General features: G+C 40.4%; 2 protein-coding genes across 7 annotated transcripts in view; both read left to right on the top strand.

The window, feature by feature from the left end:
• LOC107216665 (GTP-binding protein Di-Ras2) overlaps window positions 1–25,669 on the top strand; it is a 432,275-nt gene that overhangs the window by 223,196 nt on the left and 183,410 nt on the right. The gene's annotated exons all lie outside the window — the stretch shown is intronic.
• Window positions 1,290–2,087, top strand: LOC124295572 (tigger transposable element-derived protein 4-like). Its single transcript, XM_046746000.1, has one exon. The coding sequence runs from the start codon at window positions 1,290–1,292 to the stop codon at window positions 2,085–2,087; it is 798 nt and encodes a 265-aa protein (XP_046601956.1).

The raw sequence follows: 25,669 nt of genomic DNA, 5'->3' as shown, positions 1-25,669 counted from the left end.
GAATAAGCTTTACAACATGAAAATTTGATCGAATCTCAGAATCTAACATTGCGTCAAAAGCATGGAGCACATACTGTAGAACAGAAGAAGGTAGCACTGAGCTGGAACGCCGCCTAGCGGATCGTATTTCACAATACATGATACGCTTCCGCGAGGCTATAGGCCTAGACCTGAGTATACGCTTCAGATTTATAAACAGTGCATTCTAGTGTTTACAGTATAAAATGTTATTGTGATACATGTGTATATTAGGGTGATTAAAAAAAAATCATTATCATTTTCGCCAAAAAGTGGTAGTGAAAAAACGATTTGAAATGACGAAAAAATAATGCCTGCACGCGTAAAAATTTTTTACTTAAGATTTCGAGGTAGCGCAAGTCGATTTTATGTATTTATTTAAGGTTTTTTTCGTAAAATTTAGATAAGATCATAATTACCAGTGTAAATATATATTCTACGAAGAAACCACAAGATACATTTTTTGTAGATTGATTTATTCTTAACAAAAAAGCTATCTTGTTAAATCTGACATAATCCAGTATTTCATGAGATATTTTTCAATGACGCATTTTTTTCAGACTTGGCGAGTGAATTGGGTAAATTGGATTATGTCAAATTTAACAAGACAGCTTTTTTGTTAAGAATAAATCAATCTAGATAGATAGATAGATACAGTCGAAACCGAATGTAACGACATTGTTTATAACGACAGATCGGTTATAACAACCGAATGGAAAGGTCCCGGCCGAATCTCTATATAAACTAATAAGTACACATACCGCCAATGACGACATCGGATACAGCGACATATCGTTTAAAACGAGGAAACTTTATCGATATTCATCGGCTATAACGACCAACCGTTTACTTATTCCATCAAAACAAAAGATGACAAACAATTTTCACCTTTATATGTACTAATAATATGAAGGAATATTTTGCTATAGGCTTATTATTAAGCCAAAGAAGGATTATTATTCTCCTACCTTATCGAACTCATTCAGTGCGACAGTTGACCGCGTGAATTACAGGTTGATTTCAAACTTTTCGTTTAGATCGTGTGTTTACACGTTACTATGTCGCAAAAAAAGAAAATGTTTAATATTGAATAAAAATCACATATTATATGGAGATTACAAAATGGCGAGTCAAATAGTGAAATTGCAAAGGAATGTGGTGTCTCACACTCTACGATATCAACGATTTGGAAGGATAGAGATAAAATAAAATCTCTTTTCGAGAACAATTCTTTGAAAATTAAACGATCGAGGACATCCCAACATAAAGTTATGGAAGAGGCTTTATTAACTTGGTTTAAACATCAGACGGCAAACAACGTCCCAATAAGTGGTCCGATCCTGCAACAAAAAGCCAACGACTTCGTTCGTCTTAGAGGGGAGGAAAATTTCGAGTGCTCGTCGTCTTGGGTACAAAGTTTCTGTGCTCGTCATAATATTGTGTCAGGAAAAGTTTGCGGTGAGGCGGCTGGCGTTCCTGAAGGTGTGACTGAAGAGTGGCTTTCTCATACGTGGCCTGCGATCTGGGAAGGGTACAAACCGGATGAAATCTTTAATGCGGATGAAACTGGATTGTTTTATAATTTGATCCCTGACAAGACACTTAAATTCAAAGGTGAGCAATGCAAGGGTGGAAAGTTGTTTGAAACAAGAATTACAGTATTGGTTGCTGCGAACATGACTGGATCAAAAAAAATTTTAGTGATAGGAAAAGCTAAAAAACCGCGTTGCTTTAAGAACATTCACTCGTTGCCTGTAACATATGAAAATAACACTAGGTCCTGGATGATATCGCTAATTTTTGAAAAATGGCTAGGGTCCTGGGATGCAGAATTGAAATCTGGAGGAAAAAAAATTCTTCTCCTAGTAGACAATTGTCCCGCTCACCCTGTAGTCTCCAATCTAAAATGCATAAAACGTGTGTTTTTACCGCCCAATGTCACCTCTGTTTTACATCCCATGGATCAAGGAGTGATACAAACTTTAAAATCACAGTACAGAAAACTTCAAGTACTACAAATGCTTCAGAATATTGAAACGGCGATGATACAAAAAGTCTTAGCGTTCTAGATGCAATTCTAATGATATCGGAAGCTTGAGAAAACGTCAAACAGACCACTATAGTCAACTGCTTTCGCCATGCAGGTTTTAAAGATCTCTCTCCATCGCAAGCGGTGGACGATGATGATATTCCGCTAACGAGAATGATACAATCTCCTACAGATGAAGATAACAACGTATCACTAGCTCAGTTGGTTGCTCAGTTGTGCAGATCTACTGCTACAGAACCAAGGATTGAAATAGAGGAATTTATTGGAATAGATGACAATGTTGCTGTGTGCGCCTTAGCTACTGAGGAAGAAATTCTTGCAGAAAGTGAAAGTAACAATCGTAACACTGACGAAGAAAACGAAGCTCAGCAATACCATCAAGAGCAGTTTCAACCAACAACAATATGCGAGGCTCTTAACGCTATGACAGTTTTAAAAAAATTTGTTGCCTTTAACGACCAATTTAATACTGATAATACCTTGACGACAATGAAACGTAAAATCCAAAATATATTTGAGACTCAGCTTACAAGAAAACAGACTAAAATGACCGATTACTTTAAAAACTAAGTATAGTCTGTGAATTGTATTGTATGTACTTTATTTTTTTCATAATAAACTTTTTTATTTCTTTTATTTGCACTTTATTTGAAAACAAGTTCATATGCATAACCTATCCCCATACTACAAACATACATATGACTACTGTATGTACTTGTGTATATTGCTTATAACTATCGGACATAACGTCCGAAGTATACGGTCTCTTCAATATCGTTATATCCTGTTTCGACCGTAGTTTATTCCTTATAGAGAGTATACTAGGTCTCTTATAGCAAGGGGGGTATAACTGGTATACTTTTTCATGTGGTTATTTATATTACATGATTTAACAAACTTATTCATTTAACGAAAAGGCTCTAAGTGCGAGGGCATTTTTTACGTAGTAAAAAATCGCCTTGAGCGTTCTTACGTCTTGCGAATTTAGTATTGATTGTAGCAGTTCATACATATTTGGTGCGGGTCTAACTTTCCGGCACATCTCTTGTACGCGATCCTAGAATTGTACTGGTTTGCACGTCGCAGTTGGGCGATAATTCTGTTTGCCGGTAGGCTTAACTTTAGAGTCAAGTATTTCGCAGGTGCGAGCTCAAGATTCCTCGGGATTTTTAGCTGATACGGATTAGATTCACGCGCTCTTGTGAGGTCCGCCCCTCTCAGAATTTCTCCGTATCTCTGGAAGACCTTGGTAGTTCTGTTTGCCCAGGCTTATGGGTCACGCGTTCCCCACAAGTCCAGACAGTTCGTTTCCCTTAAGAACTCCCTGAATTGGGAGGCCCAATTCAGTTCGTACGGTCTGTTTACAAGTTCGGCCAAGCTTATCAGTCTTAACATACATAACTTTGGCAAGCTATTTTCTGGCATTTCGAGTATTTTTATAAACCAATTCCATATCCTAATCATTGCACAGTACGCTATTTGCATCGTACCCGTCTCCAACTTCAGTGCCCAGTTCGGGGTGTTACTTGGTAGGTACAGTAGCCGTTTAAAAAACCCTGTTTGCGCTTTCTCGATTTGATCTAGATATCTTAGACCCCAAACTGGCACCCCGTACAATATAGTAGAAGAGATCAAACTGTCGTACAACTGTTTAAACGATTCCCAGTAGTCACTTTTTGCTCTTGCTAGGATTGCGGGAGCCGCTCCGGATGAAATTTTGGCTTTGTTTATGGCATTCAGTGCTCCGAGATGTCCGAGCAACGAACTTGATAGCGAAATTTCCAGGTAGTTGTACGTAGTTACAGTCTCGATGTTCTTATCCATATATCGCGTATACTTAGGATTTAATGCCTTCGGACGGCCCCCGTTTTTGAATATCATTATACTGGTTTTACTCGTGTTTATCGTGAGCCAGTTTTCTGCGCAATACTCTCCTAGCACTCTAAGCTTTTTTGCTAAGTCTGTCTGACTCTGGGCTAGTATAACCGTATCGTCGACATACAGCCGCATCACGACATCGTGGATTCCGTCGATGTTGAGTACCTCTAGATCCCTTTCTCTGAAGAAATCCTTGAAGTCGGCTATGTATAGAAGGAATAACAGAGGACTGTGGTACTCCACCTTGGAGGACCCCTTCCGTAACTGCAAATTCGTTTGAGAGAGCATTTCGACTCCTCACCTGTATTGTCGCTTGGTCGTAAAGAGATTTGATTATTTTTGTCATCTTAGTGCTAATTCCGAGTTCGTATATTTTCGCCCATAGTTTCTCTTGCGGTATCGAATCAAAGGCTCTCTTGAAATCCACAAAAATCGCGAAGACTTTTCTTTTTCCCAGTCTCAGTTGTAGCTGGATCGCTGAAATTAGCGTGAAGATATACTACATGCAACCGCGGCCCTTCATAAAGCTCATCTGCGCTTCCGGAAGAAGTCCTCTCATCGCTACATATTGCTTTGATCTTTCTTTCAGTCTCCGTGTGAAAATCTTTGTTACATTGTTTACCAGTGCTATTCCGCGATAATTTGACGGGTCGTTTTTGTCCCTTTTCTTGAAAATCATTGTGAGCAATACCTTTGCCCAGCTGCTTGGGACACTCTCTCGCTCTAACACAAAGTTATAGAGTTTCAAGAGGTACAGGCATCCGTTAATCGGCAGTGACTTATAGAATTCATCGATAATTTGGTCCGGCCCAGCGGCTTTCCAATTCTTGCACTTTTGAGGCGTCTTTTGCAATTCCGGTAACGTAATTTGCTCATCTAACATTTGGGTGTAGATACCTTCAGGTTCAGTGAGCAAAGGGGTCGCATCCGTTGCTCTGGGAGTGTATACGTTTTCGTAAAATTCATTCCATCTGTCAACCGGGAGAGTCGCTTCGTTTTTATTGTTCACTTTAAATTTTCTGACAGCCTTCCAAAAATCCTGAGGTCGTTTAAGGCCTGCAAAGCTTTCTCTAATGGTGTCGTTATATATTTTTTTTTCGCAACTGTTGCTCTGAATTTTTTCTTCACCTCTACATATATAAGCCTTTTTTGTACATTTGCGTGGTTTCGGACACAGTCTGCTGTGGCCTTACTCAACAGTGATTTGGCATATTTACACTCGTCATCGAACCAGCGTTTTCTGAAGGGCCTCAAAAACAGGTGCCTCGTGCCACCAACACTTTTTGTCATTCCCGCAAACTGAGCAGATTGTTTAATTCTTTGTACTAAATTTTTGTATACTTGCTCCGCTGTTGCTGCCAGCGCGATTTCTGGCATTAAATTTGCTTGACTCATTTCGCTTTGGTATAGCTCCAATAGCTCACTTGCCCATATTAATCTTGCCCCCTGTTAGTGTCTCCAAGTTTACTGCCATAATTTTTCTCTATCTCAGCCCCAATTGCGTGTAAATCTAATTTAACTGGAAAGTGGTCCGATAGCCCTGCTTCTGTTTCTATTTTAAAATCTTTAATTTCTCTAAAACTGGATGCCTTTACAAAGACCAGGTCTATCACACTGCTTCCATTTTTACAGTAATAGGTAGGTCTCGCCGGGCTGTCACACGGCGATCTGCCATTTACCAGAACATATCCATTAGTCTGCATAAATTCTAAGAGCGGCGGGCCCCTCGCATTCACTGTTTCATCACAATTTCTCGACGTATTATACAAGCAGATATTAACAAAAATCTCCTCAGGGAGTGCGTTAGACTCACCCACTCTCGCGTTAAAATCACCTCCGATAATAACTGTCCCGTCGCCGACTTTTTCCTCCACTTCCCCAAGCGCGATTTGGAATAGTTCTAAGATATGCTCAAACTCGAGCCCAGGGCGAAAGTATATAACTCCAACCGTGAGCACAGTTTCTCTCTCTACCGTCCTCACGAACAGCCGCCACGGACTCATGTCGATGACTTCGGTTTGCGTTGTTTTCTTCACCAGCACTGCTAGCCCGCCGCTAGTACATCCGACGCTGTGCTCCCTTACACCATTTACTCAGTGGCAGTGAAAATTCTTCAGGCACGCGGGGGGTTGTTCGAAAGCTCTTGAAAGCCAGGTTTCTGATATACAGATGATGTCCTCGGTATTCAATAACGGTGAGTCCTCCAGGTTACCGAAGCCGTGCACGTTCCAAAAAATTATGCAGATGTCCCCGGACCTTCTGTGCAGTTTTTTAAAACTTGCGTTGAAGTCGAGGCACTCGTGTTGGTTGCAGGTTCCTCAGTTTCGCGGTTTGGTTTTTTTAGGCCTTTTTCCTTCTCATTCCAATGGTACACTGCTCCATCAATGATGAGCTTCTGATAGCCAATCTTGACGGTGTGCCCTTCAGATTTTCGCTGCTTGCTGAGGTCTCTCAAATTCTTTGCCATTTGTCTCTCTTTGAACGTCAGGTCATGGTCGATGAAGACTTCTCTGCCCTTTAACTTCTTCTTCTGAGTAAAAATTTCTTGTTACGTGTCCTAGCAATCTAATTTGATTCTAATCATATTCTTATTATTCCTATTTGAGATTATTTTTGCTTCGAGCACTTTGTTTTGCACGTTGGACTCTTTCTGGAACAACGAATCTACTTCCCCTTTAATATTTTCGTGCTGAAATTCTAATCCTGTAAGAATGACGTTATTCTTCCTCGTGTCTTTTTTTAGGGCTTCGATTTTACTGAGCAGCCTGCTGGATGTTTCCGCTGCTGCTGTGCTTTTTTGTGCTTTTTCAGAATCGCTCAATCTCTTTTCCATTTCTTGTATTCTCTCTGTCAAAGCCGCCACGTTTTCTGTGTATTTTTTTTCAATTGCCATGATCTGGTTTTGCAGCTCTTGAATTTGCTGAGTCGTTTCTTCTTTACACATTCGTAGTTCTCGTTTGAGATCTTCGAAATTGCTTTCGTGCTTCTCAGCGACCGTGGCCAGCTGAGCGGTCATGCTGTTGTATTGTGGTTATTTTACTCTCTCATATTGTTGCATTGCTGTTCATTTTCCTCTCGCATATTGTTGAATTCAGCGAGAAACTTTTCCATGATATCTGGATTTTCTGCTTTACCGGTGTTTTGAGTAGAAGGGTCGCACTCTGCAGCTGAGGGTACTATTCCTTCTGGTTGGGCAGCTGCGAAAATTTTTTTTGACGACGTGTCGTTGGGGCTGGTGTCCGGCGAGATGATTTCTCTTACTTCTCTTTTTCGCTTCGCGTCTTGGAGGTTCTGAAAGAAAAATCGGCTTATTGATCCGCTGGAGTCAGATCTCTCATGTGCCGATTGAACGGTTTTCGGCGGCCTACCTCTGGTCGGCAAGGCCCCTCGTGTGGGAGTGCTGGTCGTCTTGGTTCCTCCATTATCGACTTGGAGTATTGATTTTAGTTCTTTAGCTCCCCCAGAGATGTCGCTGTCTGTCATTTAAGGTGCGCAGAGTTCCTCTTACGTTTCACCGCTTGACTCCTAACCTTAAAGGCAGCACACGTCCATTTGTTTCTCACTATTTCTTTGTATCTTGTTTCTTCCAGTTATCTTCTAATATGCGGTCTGATCGCGCTTTCTTTCTCGTCCGTTTGGGTGTATGTGGCGAAAATTTCACTGCAGTTTATCGCTTGTTTTTTGTTAAAATTATGATGATGAATTTTGGTACGTCCGATCAGCGCGGCAGTTGTTTGGTCCTCTCGAGAATAAATCAATCTACAAAAAAAAAGTATCTTATGGGTTCTTCGTAAAATATACATTTACCCTGGCAATTATGATCTTATCTCAATTTCACGGAGAAAAACCTTGAATAAATACCTAAAATCGACTTGCGCTACCTCTAAATCTTGAGTAAAAAATTTTTCCGCTTGCAGGCATTATTTTTTTGTCATTTCAAATCGTTTTTTCACTACCACTTTTTTTCGAAAAAAATAATGATTTTATTAAATCACCCTACTGTGTGTGTGTATATACATATATATATATATATTGTAACGTAGCATTTTTGATGCCCGTTACAAGGGGCTCCTTGAACCCTGGGCGGAACCAAAATTTAGAAATTTCCGAAATTGAGTGGCGAAGTTTTTGCAAAAGAGCGCCAGGACTAGAGTCACGCATCCGAAACTACAAGAGGGGACACCTTAGAGAATAGCGTAAGATATTTCAGGTTTTTTTTGTTTTTTTTTATTTTTCGAGCTACAACGGCATCAGGCAAGAGGTCGACACCGAATTCGAGGAAATTGCGAAGTGGCGGACTAGCGACAATTGCGAAGGAAGGATGTCGAGGCTGCGGCGGGGGAGCCGACGCAGATCCCCGCATCGCGGGAATCCAAGGTGGACGCGATTCCCGCTGGCGGCCGACGCGCCGCAGCCTCTCCCCTTTCACCCAGCCAACAATTGACCAGCGAACTTGCGACGGACCGACTAGCGACGAGGGAGCACCACGCTCACCGCCAAGACGTCATGGAGCTGCGCGGAGGACGAGATTGCGATCTAGCTTTAAGTTCTGCGCAGTGATACTATTGAAGGTGCGCGTCGAGTTGCGCGATCGACGAAATCGATGACGAATCGATTATTGCGTATTCTTGTGGCTATGACGTCACGTGTGGGATGGCGTATCGAGGTCCGTGTTGCGGCAGGTAGTAGGTTTTTGAAACCACTCTAGTTCTGGCGGTCCTGATAAGTAGTCACGTTTTGGGGAGTTTCGCGAAATAATGGAGTCGCTCAAAAATCGCGAGGGGAATGGAAAGGGGGTTGCAAGGATGTAGAAGGTAAGCGCTGCTTCTATCCCCGCGATTGAATTTCGAGCATAATTGCAAAAAGGCTTGCCGAGTACCGGATAGCCGTTTTGGATTTGCGTTGTAGAGAAGTACTCGAAATTCTTTTGCCGATTCTTTTGCTTGATGACCGTAGCCTGAGTACGCGGGTTAGAGTAAAGTAAATTTTGAGTTCCTGAGAAAGTTGAGTAGAGTCACGGGTTTTAGTTGAGTCTTTCTCGTTAGTAAAATCACGTATAGCCGAATTTCGCTGTATCGGGTCGAGCCGCGTTATCGGGTTTTTTAAGTGTCACCTCTCGAGTAGGTCGGTAAGTGCCAAATTGGAGTGCTCGGATTAGCGGGTAACGTTTTGGAGGATTTTGAAAAGATTTGTTTTTGGATGCGTTGCGATTGCGTATAGTTTAGGTTACGTTTAGTTGCGCCTGCATGGAGTTCCGTACCCGTTAGTTAAGATAATGTAGATTGAGTTGCGTTACCTTGAGCTTGTGTTTAGTTGAAGTTGAATGTAGTGGTGCTTGCGCTTAGTTAAGTTGCCGTTTAGTTAAGATAGTGTTTGGTCGAGTTGAGGTGATGTATAGTCGAAATTGCCGTTGCGTTGAGCAGCGGTTGAGACGAGAAGTTCGAGTATTGAGTTTTGGTTGCGTCTGAAATATAGTGGCGTTGCGGATTGGTTTAGTTGAAATAAGCTTTAGGTTAAGTCAAGTTGTCACGTTTAGATTTAGGGCAGCTCGCGGTCGCGTCGAAGCTACGAGTCGGGTGAGATCTCGGGTGAGATTGAGGACGCTGTCTGTTCGGTAGCCTGACAGCGCACCGTCGAATAATTAGTTTTAGTTTCGTTTCGAGCATTAATCGCCATGGAGAACAAATGGCGAATTTGCAAATTAAGAATTGCGTATGAGGATTTTGTGATCGTTGAGTGACGTTTTAGTTAGGGAGCCGCGAGCTCATTAGATTAAGAAATAGAGTAGGTTACGTGTAATTTTCTGTTTAATTTTAGACTCGCGATGAGCGACTTTTGGATTATCTTTTTTTTTGTTTTGTATCACCGCTATTGGGAAACATGAGATTTTATTTTACTTCTGTTAAATAGCGTGTTATTTCGAGTGTCTCTCTCTCTCTCTCCAAAAATTACCCCTCCCCTCTCCGCGGTACTGAGCTATCGAGCATATGCCTATCGAGGAATAGCGCATTAATGATTTCGAGTCGAGTCGAGATATATATATTGTGACGTGGATTTTTCCCGCTCCTCGGTCACTCGGAGAAAATGACCGAGAACTTACCGCGTGCACAATAATTTGGCGTCCACGATGTACCCTGGATCTAAAACAATATCGCAAAGTTTTTGTTGGGCGCCTGGCGTGATCAACAAGCCTCAAAATCATTAATACGCTATTCCTCGGGCATATGCTCGATAGCTCGGTACCGCGGAGAGGGGAGGGGTAATTTTTGGAGAGAGAGAGACACTCGAAATACACACGCTATTTAACAAAAGTAAAATAAAATCTTATATTTCACAATAGCGGTGATACAAAACAAAAAAAAAATATAATCCAAAAATCGCTCATCGCGAGTCTAAAACTAAATAGAAAATTACACGTAAGCTACTCTACTTCTTACTCTAATGAGCTCGCGGCTCCCTAACTAAAACGTCACTCAACGATCACAAAATCCTCATACGCAATTCTTAATTTGCAAATTCGCCATTTGTTCTCCATGGCGATTATTGCTCGAAACGAAACTAAAACTAATTATTCGACGGTGCGCCGTCGGGCTACCGAACAGACGGCGTCCTCAATCTCACTCGAAATCTCACCCGACTCGGAGCTTCGACGCTACCGCGAGCTGTCCTAAATCTAAACGAATCCGTAGACGCTACTATATTTTAAACGCAACTAAAATGCAATGCTCAAACTTCTCGTCTCAACTGCTGCTCAACGCAACGGCAATTTCGACTATACATCACCTAACCTCGACTAAACACTATCTTAACTAAACGTAAACTTAACTAAGCGCAAACACCACTACATTTAACTTCAACTAAACACAAGCTCAGAGTAACGCAACTCAATCTACATTATCTTAACTAACGGGTACGGAACTCAATGCAAGCGCAACTAAACGTAACCTAAACTATACGCAATCGCAACGCATCCGAACTTAATTCTTTTCAAAATCCCCCAAAACGTTACCCGCTAATCCGAGCACTCCAATTCGGTACTTCCCGACCTACTCGAGAGGTGACACACAAAAAAAAAAACGATAACGCGGCTCGACCCGGTACGGCGAAATTCGGCTATACTTGGTTTCACTAACGAGAAAGATTCAACTAAAACCCGTGACTCTACTCAACTTTTTCAGAAACTCTAAATTTACTTTACTCTAACCCGCGTACTCAGGCTACGGTCATCAAGCAAAAGAATCGGCAAAAGAATTTCGAGTACTTCTCTACAACGCAAATCCAAAACGGCTATCCGTTACTCGGCAAGCCTTTTCGCAATTATGCTCGAAATTCAATCGCGGGGATAGAAGCAGCGCTTACCTTCTACATCCTTGCAACCCCCTTTCCATTCCCCTCGCGATTTTTGGGTGACTCCATTGCTTCGCGAAACTCCCCCAAAACGTGACTACTAATCACGACCGCCAGAACTAGAGTGGTTTCAAAAACCTACTACCTGCCGCAACACGGATCTCGATACGCCATCCCACACGTGACGTCATACCCACAAGAATACGCAATAATCGATTCGTCATCGATTTCGTCGATCGCGCAACTCGACGCGCACCTTCAATAGCATCACTGCGCAGAACTTAAAGCTAGATCGCAATCTCGTCCTCCGCGCAGCTCCATGACGTCTTGGCGGTGAGCGTGGTGCTCCATCGTCGCTAGTCGGTCCGTCGCAAGTTCGCCGGTCAATTGTTGGCGGGGTGAAGGGGAAGAGGCTGCGGCGCGCTGTCCGCCAGCGGGAATCGCGTCCACCTTGGATTCCCGCGATGCGGGGATCTGCGTCGGCTCCCCCTCCGCAGCCTCGACATCCTTCCTTCGCAATTGTCGCTAGTCCGCCACTTCGCAATTTCCTCGAATTTGGTGTCGACTTCTTGCCTGATGCCGTTGTAGCTCGAAAAATCAAAAAACAAAAAAAAACCTGAAATATCTTACGTTAGTCGCTAAGGTGTCCCCTCTCGTAGTTTCGGATGCGTGACTCTAGTCCTGGCGCTCTTTTTCAAAAACTTCGCGACCTAATTTCGGAAATTCTTAAATTTTTGGTTCCGCCCAGGGTTCAAGGAGCCCCTTGTAACGGGCATCAAAAATGCCACGTTACAATATATATATATATATATACATATTGTGACGTGGATTTTTCCCGCTCTTTGGTCACTCGGAGAAAATGACCGAGAACTTACCTCGCGCACAATAAATCGGCGTCCTCGATGTACCCTGGACCTAAAACAATATCGCGAAATTTGTTAGGCGCCTGGCGTGATTAACACGCCTCGAAATCGGTAATGCGAAACACCGCGACCATATACTCGATAGCTTAGTACCGCGGAGAGGGGAGGGGTAATTTTTGGGTAGAGAGAGATACAACACACGCAAGCCAACGCGTGGTTTGGCCAAATCACTTTAAAATTCCAATAATACATTTCTCGTCAGCGATAATACAAAAAAAAATAAAAATAATAATTATACTGCGAAAGTCGTTCTTCGCGATTCCAAATACAAATGCTTAAATTCATCCCAAAAGAAAATAAAAGAAGGAACAAACAAAATAATGAAAAAACAACGAATAAATCTAGAAGACCTCTACGGCCTACGTGCGGTATTCGCCGTCTTAATAATACCCTAAGTCACAAAAACCAAAAACAAAATTTTTACTCCATGTGCAGCCCGCGATCGTCCTCTACTACGACGCTAATCGTCACTTCATCATAAACCGCTAGACAAAAACGTAATCGAGATCATAATCGACGCGCTAATCGCGATCGTGATTAAATCTAGGTGATGTCTTACTTCTACGGGCGCTAGTCGCCACCTTATTGATACACAATAATTCGTAAAATAAACCAAAAAGACGTGACTCGACGCGCTAATCGCGATCGAATTAATAACTCTAGGAAGCTTTTCTTTTCGTGCGGGTGTGTAGCGTATTATGACGCATCCGAGCTCCAGTCGTAGTCACTATTTCCACAAAGTTCGCAACCCTTCCCGCTAAACCGAGCATCTACGCACAGTAACACGCGACCCCCACGAGAGTTGACCCTTTTTACATACGCAGACTCGACGAGACCCCGTGCAGCGGAATTTGGCCACACTCAATTTCGAACCGAAATTGTTCCCCACTCGAAACCGTGACTTTACGCGAGACTTTACAGGGATCAACTTGACTCTACGCGTTATCGCGAAAACTCAGGCTACGGTCATCATCAAGGAGATCGGCAAACAAATTTCGAGCGCTACTCTAACTCAAGGATTAAGTGGGCCGACCGTTCACCAGTGTGCCAATCTAACTTGCGCTCGAAATATGCTCGCAAAGAATTACAAGCGCTTACCGCTCCGCAGCCACACGAGGAATTCCCCGACCCCAGTTTTCACCATCGTACACAATTTCTTTTTTTTTTTTTGTTAACTTCTACTCGCTACTATTGCACCCACCGCGTAACGTCGCCAGGACTCAAGTGACGAGTCCTGCAAATCGGAGCCGTAATTCGAACATGCCCCGAACATAGGCGCTATCCGTAGTCAAAATTCTCCCGATCTAATTGGGGTTCTCGTTACGAAATTCTTACAGCCTAGCGTATCGCTATCGTTGAATTCCGCTGTCGCGGGGTGTTGATTGGCTGGCCAGTCTCTGGTACCCCGTAGCTCGACAGTGGCGTGGTGACGACTTCGCGAGGGCACCTGTCGTCAGTTGGGCGATGGGGGGGGGCTACGGTTTGCCGGCCACCAACGGGAATCTCGTCCGCCTTGGGTTCCCTCGCTGCAGAGCTCTCCGTCGACGCTCTCTCCGTAGCCTCGCGTGAGGCCCTCCTTTCGTCGCGATCCACCACGATTGCCATCCGGTAACGTCGTTCGAATTTGCTGCCGATCCCCTGTCTGAGGCCGCATTTACTCGCCACCCAAAAAAAAAATAAACAAAAATCCTGCAAAGTCGTATTCGCTAGACCGACTATGGTCCCCTCTCAGAGTCTCGGATGCGTGACCGTTGTCCTGGCGCTCTTTTTTTGAAATGAGCCGCGGTCTGCTCCGCGGGCTCCCTAAGTTTAGGTTCCGTCTAGAGTTCGGGAAGCCGTGTGGAACGCGCAGTAAAAATGCCACGTTTTAATATATGGATCAGTTGATCTTACACGGAGTACTCAGGTATGTTCTGTATTCAGCACATGCAAATCCGAGTTGTGAGGATGTTAAAAATGTGTATTTACAAAAAAATTGACTACTATTGAACTGTATAAATCAAGTTTTATTTAGCAACGTATCAAAATATTTTTTAGCCCATATAAAACTTTGATTTAATAACCCAGCATAACTTAACACATAATAAACATTTTTATGTAGAAAAACGAATAACAAAACAAGACTCTAGAGAATATCGCTTATAATAAGCGTTAGTCTTAAACATATGCTTGGAAATTATCATCACGGTACTATTATATTATGTTGTAATGTTTTAAGACGTTGCAGAATAAATATGAATTCGCGAGCTTTTTTTTTAGTGGGTCAAATTAAAGGCGTAAATAAAATGATATGGAAAAGCTTTAATAGCAGAGAACATGTTTCTAGTTTAAAGTCTGAAGAAACAAGACTGGTTTTACAATAATGATGGTTGATGCAGCAACCTTATTCTTTTTAAAGACATAAGAGGTTTATAAACTTCTCTTATCTATGATGACCACTAGATCATTAAAAGGGGGTAAGACGGGTGATTTCACCCTTTGTAACAATATTAATTTATAAGTATCACAAATTATCCTTTTCTGCTTTTGACTTTGCATCAATTTAGGAACCTTATACTACTGCTACTTCCTTCTTTGGCTTTTACTTGCTTACTTGCTGTTTGCCTTATTTATCAAATACGACTTTTTTTCTTCAAACTTCTTGTAAATGGATTTCCGCTAGCTTTTCCTGTTATCTTCTTCTTCTCTTAGCTGTTTTACGCTTTGCAACATATTTTGTGCTAACTGTATTTCTGTCGTATGCTTCTTTCCAAACGCCTTTATAAGTCTGTCTTTTGCTTCAGTGAACAATTTATCAGCCAATTTTATCTGTATCTTTTCTTCCAGGTCAGCACTTTTAAATTCTGTTTCAAGTACTTTGAGTTTTTTCCTGGATTATTCCATTTTCTCCCTTAAAGCACTTTACTTCTAAATTTGTTGTTTTTCTGCATTTCTTTTAATTTCTTCTTTCTCTGCTGCAAGTATTAGTTTCTTCATCATTGTGATATCTTGGATCGGAGAGAGGAATCAATACACAGGTTTACAAGAAGACAACTTTATTTCAACTGACTAACTACCACACTCTTCGGCTTTCTTACTCTCTTCTCCCACTCACTCTCTTACATATACATCTCTACGTATATAGGTATAACGCGTGCCCGTATATACATCCCTAATCTCCGCGGTACAATACGCACACGTCGTACATACACTACAATCATGGAAACTAATTCTGGTTTATTTTGAAATCTCTTTATGCCATCCTTAATGTATATTTTAGCATTCAACGTTCTCAATGACATTACCGTTTTGTTTTGGGTGAGGATTCTACCAGAAGATGAAAACCCTCTTTCGATATCAGCACTTCCATGAGAAAGTGGGAGACTGGCTTTGACAATCTTACTATTATTTGGGTTTTTTTTGTTCCCCCAATCCAGTTTTAAGTTTCACGATTTCTCCCCAGAAGTGATCGATACGTTGAGATTTGTAATCAGGTAACTTTTCCATGGCAAGTATTTTCCATTCATCAGCTAACTTGATACTGGATATTTCTAACGGCAAGGTATCTACTATTTCTTGTATGCTTCGAATGGATGCTTCTTTTTCTATTGCTTCGGGCTGTAGGCATCAGCAGTGCTTGGTAATTGTTCCAACAGAGAGACAGGTTTTATTGAAAATGTGCTTTGCAGCTCCCAGATAATGAATCAGACCTTTTTTTAAAAAGTATACACGATCGACTTCAGGAAGGGATTTCAAAATGTCCTGAACTTTGCTAGTACAATATACTCCAGCAACAGACAGTAAATTCTTCTGAAGAAACGGATCACTTTCGTTTGATAGATTTGCAAGGACGTGTGTTTTGCAAATCCTTCCAGCCAGTGTGTGAAAAAGCAGCTTCAACTCGTCATATATGATGTGAATCAATGGTTCTTGACATTGATATTTTCGTGTGAAACTTTGATGAACATGAGCCGATTCGATAACAAAAGATATTTCTGCTTTCAACGTGGGATTCTTCAAAGTAGTTGCTATATCGTTTCCATGCTTTAAAGGTAATTGTTTTTATTTCGGTACTACTTTTCTAAAAAACTCACAAATTGCTTCCCATTGTTCAAACAGTCAGCGTGTAGAGTTTTGTAAAGTCATCCATCTCGATGGAACATGTTTGATGAATCGATGAGATGGAACACTACATTTCTGTTGAATGTCTGTATAATCTTCCCAGCGCTCTGGCCACCCATCAAAATAGTAGAAAACTTGTATTGCAAGTTGACTAACATTCTGCCCCAATTGTTCGAGACCTTTCAAAAAAGCGTTGTGCACGATGTGGATGTTGCATGTTCTGATATTAGGTATGCCTTTATTCCTTTCAATTTTTACACGTTCGTTTACTAATCTATAAACTTTCTTGTTGACATTTGGTCCATCGCTACCCAGCATGAGTAATCAATGAACGGGAGGACCAGCATTGTCGCGTGATTTATAAATTGATTCTCCGAGATTTTCGGCTTTAGCTTGCACAAGACAAAACGTTTCCAAATAATGGATTACAACTTGTTCCTCGGTATCGGATCAATAGCGTAGTGCTACCTGCAACTCTTTCTTGCTTTCACTATTGGTCGGCTCGTTGTATATTAGTGTGTACCAAGCAGCCGAACAGTCTTCCAAAATTATTTCACGAAAGTACGGCCCAAGAGCTTCCGTGATTACATACTTAAGGTGCCTTTGAAGACGCGTGAAGTCCAATGCGGCTCCTTTCCAACGCGGTAATGCAGAGCAGAGTACCAAGGTACCTCCGTACACCGCTAGGTGGTGCAGCGCGCATCTTCTAACCAAGTTCAATAGTAGAAACGTGCATAGAAGACGCCCGTTACATTGTGAAAATTTGTGAATTTTTCACAACAATGCTCATCAACATCGCAATTTATGCAATCGATTGCATAAAATCACGATCCGATAACGGAAATTATTCACGTACATGAATGTACGTTAATTCTGCATTCGAAGAATGTCAAGTTGATGAGAAACTTAACTTTGATTTCATTAGTAAAATATCAATTTTTTTGTAGGAGAAACGTTCTCTACACACCTGACGAAACTTTCGTCTCTCACTCTTGGATATAGCGGTGATTACTGGTGAAAAACTTATTTCACACTCTATTATTCATGACAAGGCATAGAATCTATAAATCAATACAGAGATTAAAAAGTAGTATGGATCACCCATATATTATGACTAACGAGTAACGAGTTTCGTCTCTCGCTCTTGAGCAGAGTGGTGTATTAAGGACGTTGCATACATCCGGCGGAACTGCTGCTTGCAGACGTTCACGCGATGCAAGTTTTCTTCATCATTTATAAAGATATCGCACTTCTATTACAAGCATTTTGAAGGCAAAGGAGCAATCTGTGTCGTGAATTTTTCCGAATTTCAAATTTTTTTTTTCAGAGTCGTAGAAAACAGCACTGAAAGTGAGCAAAGTTCCCGTTGTAATAAAACAAAAACGAATTTTTTTTTCACAATTCTACGAAATACACGGCACAGATACATCCTTCACCTTTAATTTAGGACTAAGAGCAATAAAATCGAACTTAAGAGTTGCGAGAAGACTTGCACGAGCTGAAGCATGAAACAGCGAATTTTTGCCGCGAAAAGCGATTGCCTGCTAGCGCCATCTCTGGCTTAGGCCGCCCGTTGTACGAACTAACGGCTGTAGCAGCAGTCTTTTGTTTGTACGTGCAAACCCGTAATTCAAACCACGAGCCGTGAGCATTATTCGGTGTGTTCTTCGTAAATAAATATTAGTACAGTATCTAAAACTCCTTGATAAGTGTTCATCGGTCATTCGCTATGACTCTGTGACGGGTTTTGAGTCCGCACGAATAATGTGGGGGGGGGAAGAGACAATTAGAGACGGGGCGGATGTAATAGGTAAAACTTGGTGTGTGTATTTGCAAGAAAGGGAGGTGGTACATGCGTTGCGATAGGGGGAGGTGAGTCGACTTAAACTATGGAAGGTACAAGAGGGTTGTAGACTTGAACGGGGGCTGATCACGCCTCAGCCCTTAGCGTTTCTTAATACTAACTTACAGGTACGCGCGCGGGGGGGGGGGGGGGGGGGGGGGGGGGGAGTGTGGGAGGTGACGGGGAGTGTGAGGTCGGAAGGGTTGGTATTGCGAGGGGAGGAGCAGATCGGCGGTAGAATGCAGGCTAACCTGGTGTCGTCGGCGTGTGTGTGTGTGTCTCGAGGTGTGGTGGAGTGTGGTTGGTTCTCGCTGGTTCCGGGGGTCGTCGGCGTGCGTGTAGTGGGTTGTCGGTGTGAGTGTGGTGGTTTCTCTCGTTCTTGCTTTCTCTCTCTCTTTTGCTCGTAGCCTAGGCTGCTCTGGTCTCGATGCTGTCACGGCCGTGATCGTACTGCTGCTGGCGCTCTGCCGAGCGTCGGGGGGCTTCGGTTACGTTCGGGCCTTTCCCGACGGGACAGGACTCACCCGTTCGGCTCTTCCCCGCGGGTTTGGGGTTTGTTATGACTTGCACTCTAGGTGCAACGTCACAACTCAGATAAGGAAAGTGTTACGGAAAAGTAAGAAAAAGAGCCAGGGTTGGAAAAATTTCGTGGCTCATCAGCGGGAGAGGTTGAGGTAAATAGAATGGCATCAAGTTTGCTTACATAGACTTGATAGTTTTCATTTTCAGATCGACTAACTAACATGCATGTTTTATTAATAACAGAACACCGTATTTTCCTAGCAATCTCTTCGAATTATTATTTACCGTCCCTTTCTCAATGTGTGTTTTGTCAACCTATTCTTCGAAAAATCATTTTCCATCTTTCGTCCACTCACGATTACAAACTTACCGATGACTTTTACCGCACACTGATCTACCTAACTGACTATTTGATTGTGATATTTGACATCTACTGGCCAAGGTCAATGCACAATACACTAATGAATTGAAAACATGACGTGCTATCGAAGACATTGCTGCAGCTTGAAGTTTCAATGCCAGCCACGTTCGATACGCTACGTTCACGTTTCGAAATGAGCCAATTATTCAGCTCAATGAGACCTGAGACTTGACTCCAGCACTGATTCAGCTTTATTAGTTATGTTCGGGTCTTCTCCACATGACGAACAGGAAGTGGTGCTATTTCGTAGTTTGGACGCCGAAAGGACTGATCTTTGGCAAAATTATTCGCGACGACAATTTTTGGAAATTGAAAATGGAAAATAAACTAGCCAACTTTTTTCATTTCTGCCTTTTGCCAGCAATAGTAGACTCCAGACGTGCTCGACAACTTCCGATTCGCGACCCTCCTGAAATAATTGAAGCTAGAAATTCTGCGGTCAAATCAAAAAACTCAACGACTGATGTTTTCATCCGTAAGAAATAGAAAATGACCACCGACAGTACTAACGAGTCACTATACAGAAGTTTTTACGTATTTGTATATTTTTCCTTCTATTTATACATAACTATTTCATAATAATGTCACACACAGAAAACTATTCTTGATTCAAGAATATTTTATTTCTTAGATCAAGAGTATGCTATTTTTTTAATAAAAATATCACATATTCTTGAATGAAGAATACTCAGCACTTGATTCAAGAATATTTTAATTCTTAATTCAAGGATTGTTTTCTTTGTGTGCAGGCCATTTTTTTATTTTTTGTATTACAAATCAATCCTCGCATGTATATCCTGCTTGTTAAATTTTCATTTTTCAGTTACAGCCCATTCGAAATTTCGCACGAGTACAACGTGCTTTCACATTATGTTTTCAAATTCAGAAATTTATGAATTTCTGAATAATGATCTTTCATATTCGCTTGCTGAATGTTTGCATCTTCCATTCCATAATATTCATTGAAACAGTTGATTTTGAAGATTCGTTTTATTTCTATAATAATTACTTGTTATACCAATGAAACGTCATAACGGAAAGCGAAAAGTATGGTATTCCACGCGATCGAATGTATATATTTTATTTATTGACGCGCCATTACTTTTGATTATGTTTTGTACCATAGATTTTGCTGATTTTTCAATACGCCTTATCTATCAATTTCTAATATACTCCTGCATGTCTAACTCAATTTTTTTGATTTACTAATTTTCTTTTGAATATCTATCGATGTATGTACCACTTTTCATTTTTCCTGACATGGTTGAGAGGTTGGGACGGGATAGGGTGGGTCTCTTCATCGCAGCGAGCTCCACGTGGTGAGACCTGGGTCATTGATAGCAATGTATTTAGTAGAGATGCGCGATTCTAGATCGATCCATTCAAGAATCGAACTTTTGGATCGAGACAATAGATCTTTTGTATTGATACTTTAGTAATCGATTTTTTCTAGAATCGTTTCCAAGTCTGCAAGGATCGGATTAGGTTCTTAAATCTTCAATTAAAAAAAGTTTTGAAAGTCTATTTTGGCGTTCTGTATTTTATGGATAATATAGGTTTGAGAATACAAAAGAATCGACCAATTTCTAGCGCTGAGAATAATAGAATATATAGAATAAATCTAATATCACAACTAATAAAAAAAGCTTTCCATCTAGTCGGCTGGGTTTGTGTAATATGTATATGAGAACTATTGCTGTGATAAACCCAATATGACCCAAAGCAAACTATTGTTAAATATCAAAACTGTTGAATAAGTACTACATTTGTGTGACACGATTTTTAATCTCTAATATATCTACCGGTTTCCAGTTAAACTAAAAAGTAAAAATAACGATCAATCTTCTGAAGATAAATCTTTTGTATCCGATTTTTTGGATGTATCGATTTTTCCAAAATCAATTCGAATCGATTCTGAGAATCGATCTCTTGCTTGAGATCGCCCATCCCTAGTGTTTAGTTATGAATTAGCTAACTGCTGTTTCAAGTAATTTCTCTTGTAATATTTTTCACTTTACTGCAACGAGTTATACAATAGATCTCTTGAAAACACAAAGATTATTCAATCATTTCTGTAACTTATTATTATTTGCATAAGCAATAAATATATGAAATAATATGTATACGTGCCAACCTCTCGTCGGATAAACGTATCCTGATCTAATCAACCACGCGAAACTCATACGGGCTTCCATTTATATTTCTCGCACGTCAGAACATCAGAACGTTCATGTGCAAGCGGCCTGGTCCCAACGAAGTGCAGAGTGGGGCGCCATAGCACGCGAGGGGCATAGACTTAAGTCCCGCCCACTCTTCCCCTTGGCTGCCTGGCTTGAGTAGCGTGGGAAGCCAAAGTTTCCGCGCGAGCTCGGTAGACAACGTCCTTTTTATTCAAATTAATCGACACGAACAATGAAATGTGGTCAGCAAAGGTCACCGAATGGGTGAAAGACTCAATATTTTTAATGTCCGATTTTATATAAAAATTGTCTGTACAAGTGCCACCTTCACATGTGGGGTTTGATCTTGTGACACCGTTAAAATATGGAATTTATCCGCAATTTAGGAAATTAGTTAGAAATCTATCAGTTATTTCATCCGGACTAATCAAGTTTATATTAAAGTCACCAGCCATGACATGATTAGCATTCTTTTTATTGCTACTAATATAGCACTTGACAGCATCAACATAGTCAGTTTCATTTATATCGTATGATCTCTATGTTCCAGTCACTTTTATCACTTTACCTTTTTTACCTTTTACTATTGTTGATAGAAATTTAATTCCATTTATTTTCTCAACGATCACGGAATGATCTATACATCTTCTTACATAAATAATGACACCATCTGCTTTATTCACATGACTATAGTAGATAGGATATGAGAGTTCTAAATCAAAAAATACCCATGATATTGCTACCGGCGGTTAACATACATGACCAGGGTGGCCACCCGTCTGGAAAACCGGGAAAACAGGGAAATGTCAGGGAATTTTGTATGTCAGGGAAAAGGCAGAGAAATGTCAGGTAATTTTTTGGTTGGTCAGGGACTTTTTATAGAACTCACGGATTTAAAAAACTTTGTCCATAAAATTGAGATGCTATCACCGCATCGTCACAATTTTTCTTCTCTTCTTATTGACGATTATAAGCTTAGTTGCTGATTGTCACATGAATTCAGTAGTACGAGCAGACAGCGGTTTGATTTATCTATGACCGTCACTGTGTGTGGAGACGCAAGTTCACCGACGCCTCATAGTCTAGAAAAAATGAAACCTCAGATTTTTGGCAATAACTCAAAAAGTAAAAGCGCTAGCGAAAATTTTAAGAAGATTCTTAAAGAGGAGGAAATTTCCAATAAAGAAGTACAAGCACCCGGAATTCTATCTTCAGTATCAATAATTTTAATTTAATGCTGAAAATAGGACTCTGCGCAACTGTTACGGCACAGACGCGCCGCGTCTGGACAGTACACCGCATAAAATAAGTGTTCTGCTGTATTAAATATCAATTTAAAAATTTGGATAAATTGTGGTGTATTCTTAACGCTTCAAAGAAAGATGTCCCGTTGGAAAAAAAATTTTAAGTTTATTTTCAAAAAGTTACACATTCGTTAATTAGTCACAATTCTTCGAACCGCGATTTTCATTGCAAACAGCATAAATGTTCAAATAATAGCTCTAAAAATATTTCGCTTCTTGGAGCCCCTTCTTAAATATATACTTAACAAGACCAAGCAAATGGAAATTTTCATTTTTTGTCAACTTTCAAAAATCATAATGAACGGAATGAACAACTTTTCAAAACTTTTATAACTTTAATATATTTGGCCATACTTTACCTAGGTTACTATAGTTTTTAGTGATTTCTGCACAAATTGCGCATCAAAATTTTAGGGAAAAATAATGATTTTAGTCAGGGAAAACCGGGAAATGTCAGGGAATTCCGTGAGCGGAATTGAGTGGCCACCCTGATGACGTCACCAGTATAATCGCCCGATTTTGCCGTGTGACGAGCGGCCAATTTGATACTAGCCATTTTGATTTTTGCTGAGCCGGATGAGCAGCCATTTTGATTTTTGCTTAGCCGGATGAGCAGCCATTTTGATTTTTTCACCGTCACCCGTAAACTTTCACGCTAATAGTTTGCACCCAGGGCGAAAAATAACATTTTCCACATACATCGAATACATTCTTTTGTGTTAACCGACCGGATGGCGACACCACAATTAGATAGGCCGGGAATGTTGATGACGATCCGTAAACTTTCACTTTCAAGAATTTATTGTGGGGGGAGAGTGTGGTTGGTTGGTATATAAATCGCGAGCTCATTCAACACGTTATATTGTTCTCATAATTTTCCTATTGTGAACTTCAGTATCCATAGTACGTCAAATTTATGAAATCTACATCGAACGTGATGGATGTAAATAAAATCAACCTCGTCTGTCACCTAAACTGACATCTAAAACAGATAATAATATTCAATATCGAAAGAAAACATATGAATTAAAACAGTTCAGTATTTTTCTCAGGCCTACATCTGCTCATGAAATTGAGAAACTCATTAATAACTTAAAGATGAAATCTGGCGGAGTTGATAATATTAATAGTAAGGTTTTAAAATGTTTAAATAATAAAATTAGTGATCCACTTGAACATATATTTAATATTTGTTTTAATAAAGGCATCTGGCCGAGTGCTTTGAAAGCCGCGGAAATAATTCCAGTTTTTAAAACTGGTGATTAATATAAGCCATCAAACTATAGACCAATTTCGATAATTTTTTGAAAAAATGATCTTGACCTTGTAGTATACGTGTTGTTGTAGGATCTTGGAAATGTAGGTTATTAATTTAACAACAAGTTTTAGTTGTCAACGTTTCGACTCTGATTGGAGTCATCCTCAGGACAATTTAATGCATCTATTGAAAACATCTGATTGTAATACATTGTTGGTACCGTCGGAACAACATTATGATATATGATAAGTGTTAGAAATGTGTAACATCGCCAATCACTCCGATGCTGTCAATCATAGACAAGACATCGAAAATTAAAGCGAAATTTATATTAAATTAATCAAGGATATGAAGGCGTAGGCAGTTCAACGACCTCTTCATCATATGGTTAAGAACGACCTTCTCACTTATCTCACATTTTTTATACCTCTAATCACTCCTCTGTTCTTATCTATGTTCAATCGGCACAAGAAACGGATTACTTTATTTACTCATTGTCCTTCAACTCTCTTTCGTCAATGTTTTTATAACAAAGTTTTATTATATTCGAAAAATTTGACTGTTTGTTTTTTATCATCAACAAGGTATTCGAACGACCTTCTTATTTACGGGATGTGAACGACCTCCCACACATCTCACACGTTTATATACATATTTGTTTACTCTCTTCTTCTCATCCTCTTTCATTCTCCACAAGTAAAGGGTTTATATTCCCCCCGCCCACTGTCTCCAACTCCTGTCAGTAACGATCTTTGATAGAGTAGTTGCCTTTTGACCAGACCATCTTTTAACCATCAATAAAATATGGAGACAGAAGATAAAGAAAGTGAGAAAAAAGTGACAATAAACATCTTAACTGTGTTATTATATTATTTTATCGAATTACTTCTCACCGTTTGTAACATTTGACTACTTCATATAAGGTTAGTGTTCCTTTGTTTCTATATAGACGATTTCGTTAATTTTATTATTATTTTAATTTCTTATCATGTACCATAATGTTGTTCCGATGGTATCAACAATGTATTACAATCAGATGTTTTCAATAGATGCATTAAATTGTCCTGAGGATGACTCCAATTAGAGTCGAAACGTTGACAACTGAAACTTGATGCTAAATTATTGACCTACATTTCCAAGATCCTACAACAACAATTTCCTTAATATCCAATGTTGCTAAAATAATGAAAAAAATAGTATATGCAAGATTAATTAATTTTGTAAACAAACATAAAATTATATCTGATAGGCAGTACGGTTTTGTCAAGAACAGAGGTACTAAAGATGCGATCAACTTTGTTACTGAATATGTATACAAAAAAGTAGACACTAATTGCCCAACTGCGATAGCTTTTCTGGATTTGGCAAAAGCCTCTGATACTGTTAACCATTCAATTTTGCTTAATAAATTAGAAGCGTATGGAATAAGAGGTTGTGTTTTGGAGCTGATTGGAAGCTACCTTAGCGGTAGATAGATAGATTTATTAGAGGCTAGGGATCCAGAAGTCAATGACTAGAGTTCCCGTGATGCGGCTCTTGCAACTTGAAGAGAAAAAGCTGGATCTTGTGGGTGCGCAAAAATAAGAATCTTGCGGTTGAGGAGAGAGAGGTATATATAAATAAAAGTAAACTCACGTTATTTAACCTTAACTAAACTTGTATATTCTTTCGATAAATATTGTACAAAACGTTCCCTAATCAAAGTTATAAAAATTACTTGTTTCAATAAAAGTGGCGCGGAGCGCGAGGCTGCTGCGGCGACGCCATGAGCGAGACAAGAGCTTGACTTGAGCGCGTAAGCGTCTAAAATGAGTATCGCGCGCG

The sequence above is a fragment of the Neodiprion lecontei genome, chromosome 7, assembly GCF_021901455.1.
Source record: "Neodiprion lecontei isolate iyNeoLeco1 chromosome 7, iyNeoLeco1.1, whole genome shotgun sequence".
NCBI classification, from domain to species: Eukaryota; Metazoa; Arthropoda; class Insecta; order Hymenoptera; family Diprionidae; genus Neodiprion; species Neodiprion lecontei.
This window is presented reverse-complemented; position numbering and strand designations above follow the sequence as displayed.

Bases quoted from the DNA above. Each gene is read 5' to 3' on its own strand.
- LOC124295572 (XM_046746000.1), top strand. From the start codon at position 1,290: ATGGAAGAGGCTTTATTAACTTGGTTTAAACATCAGACGGCAAACAAC.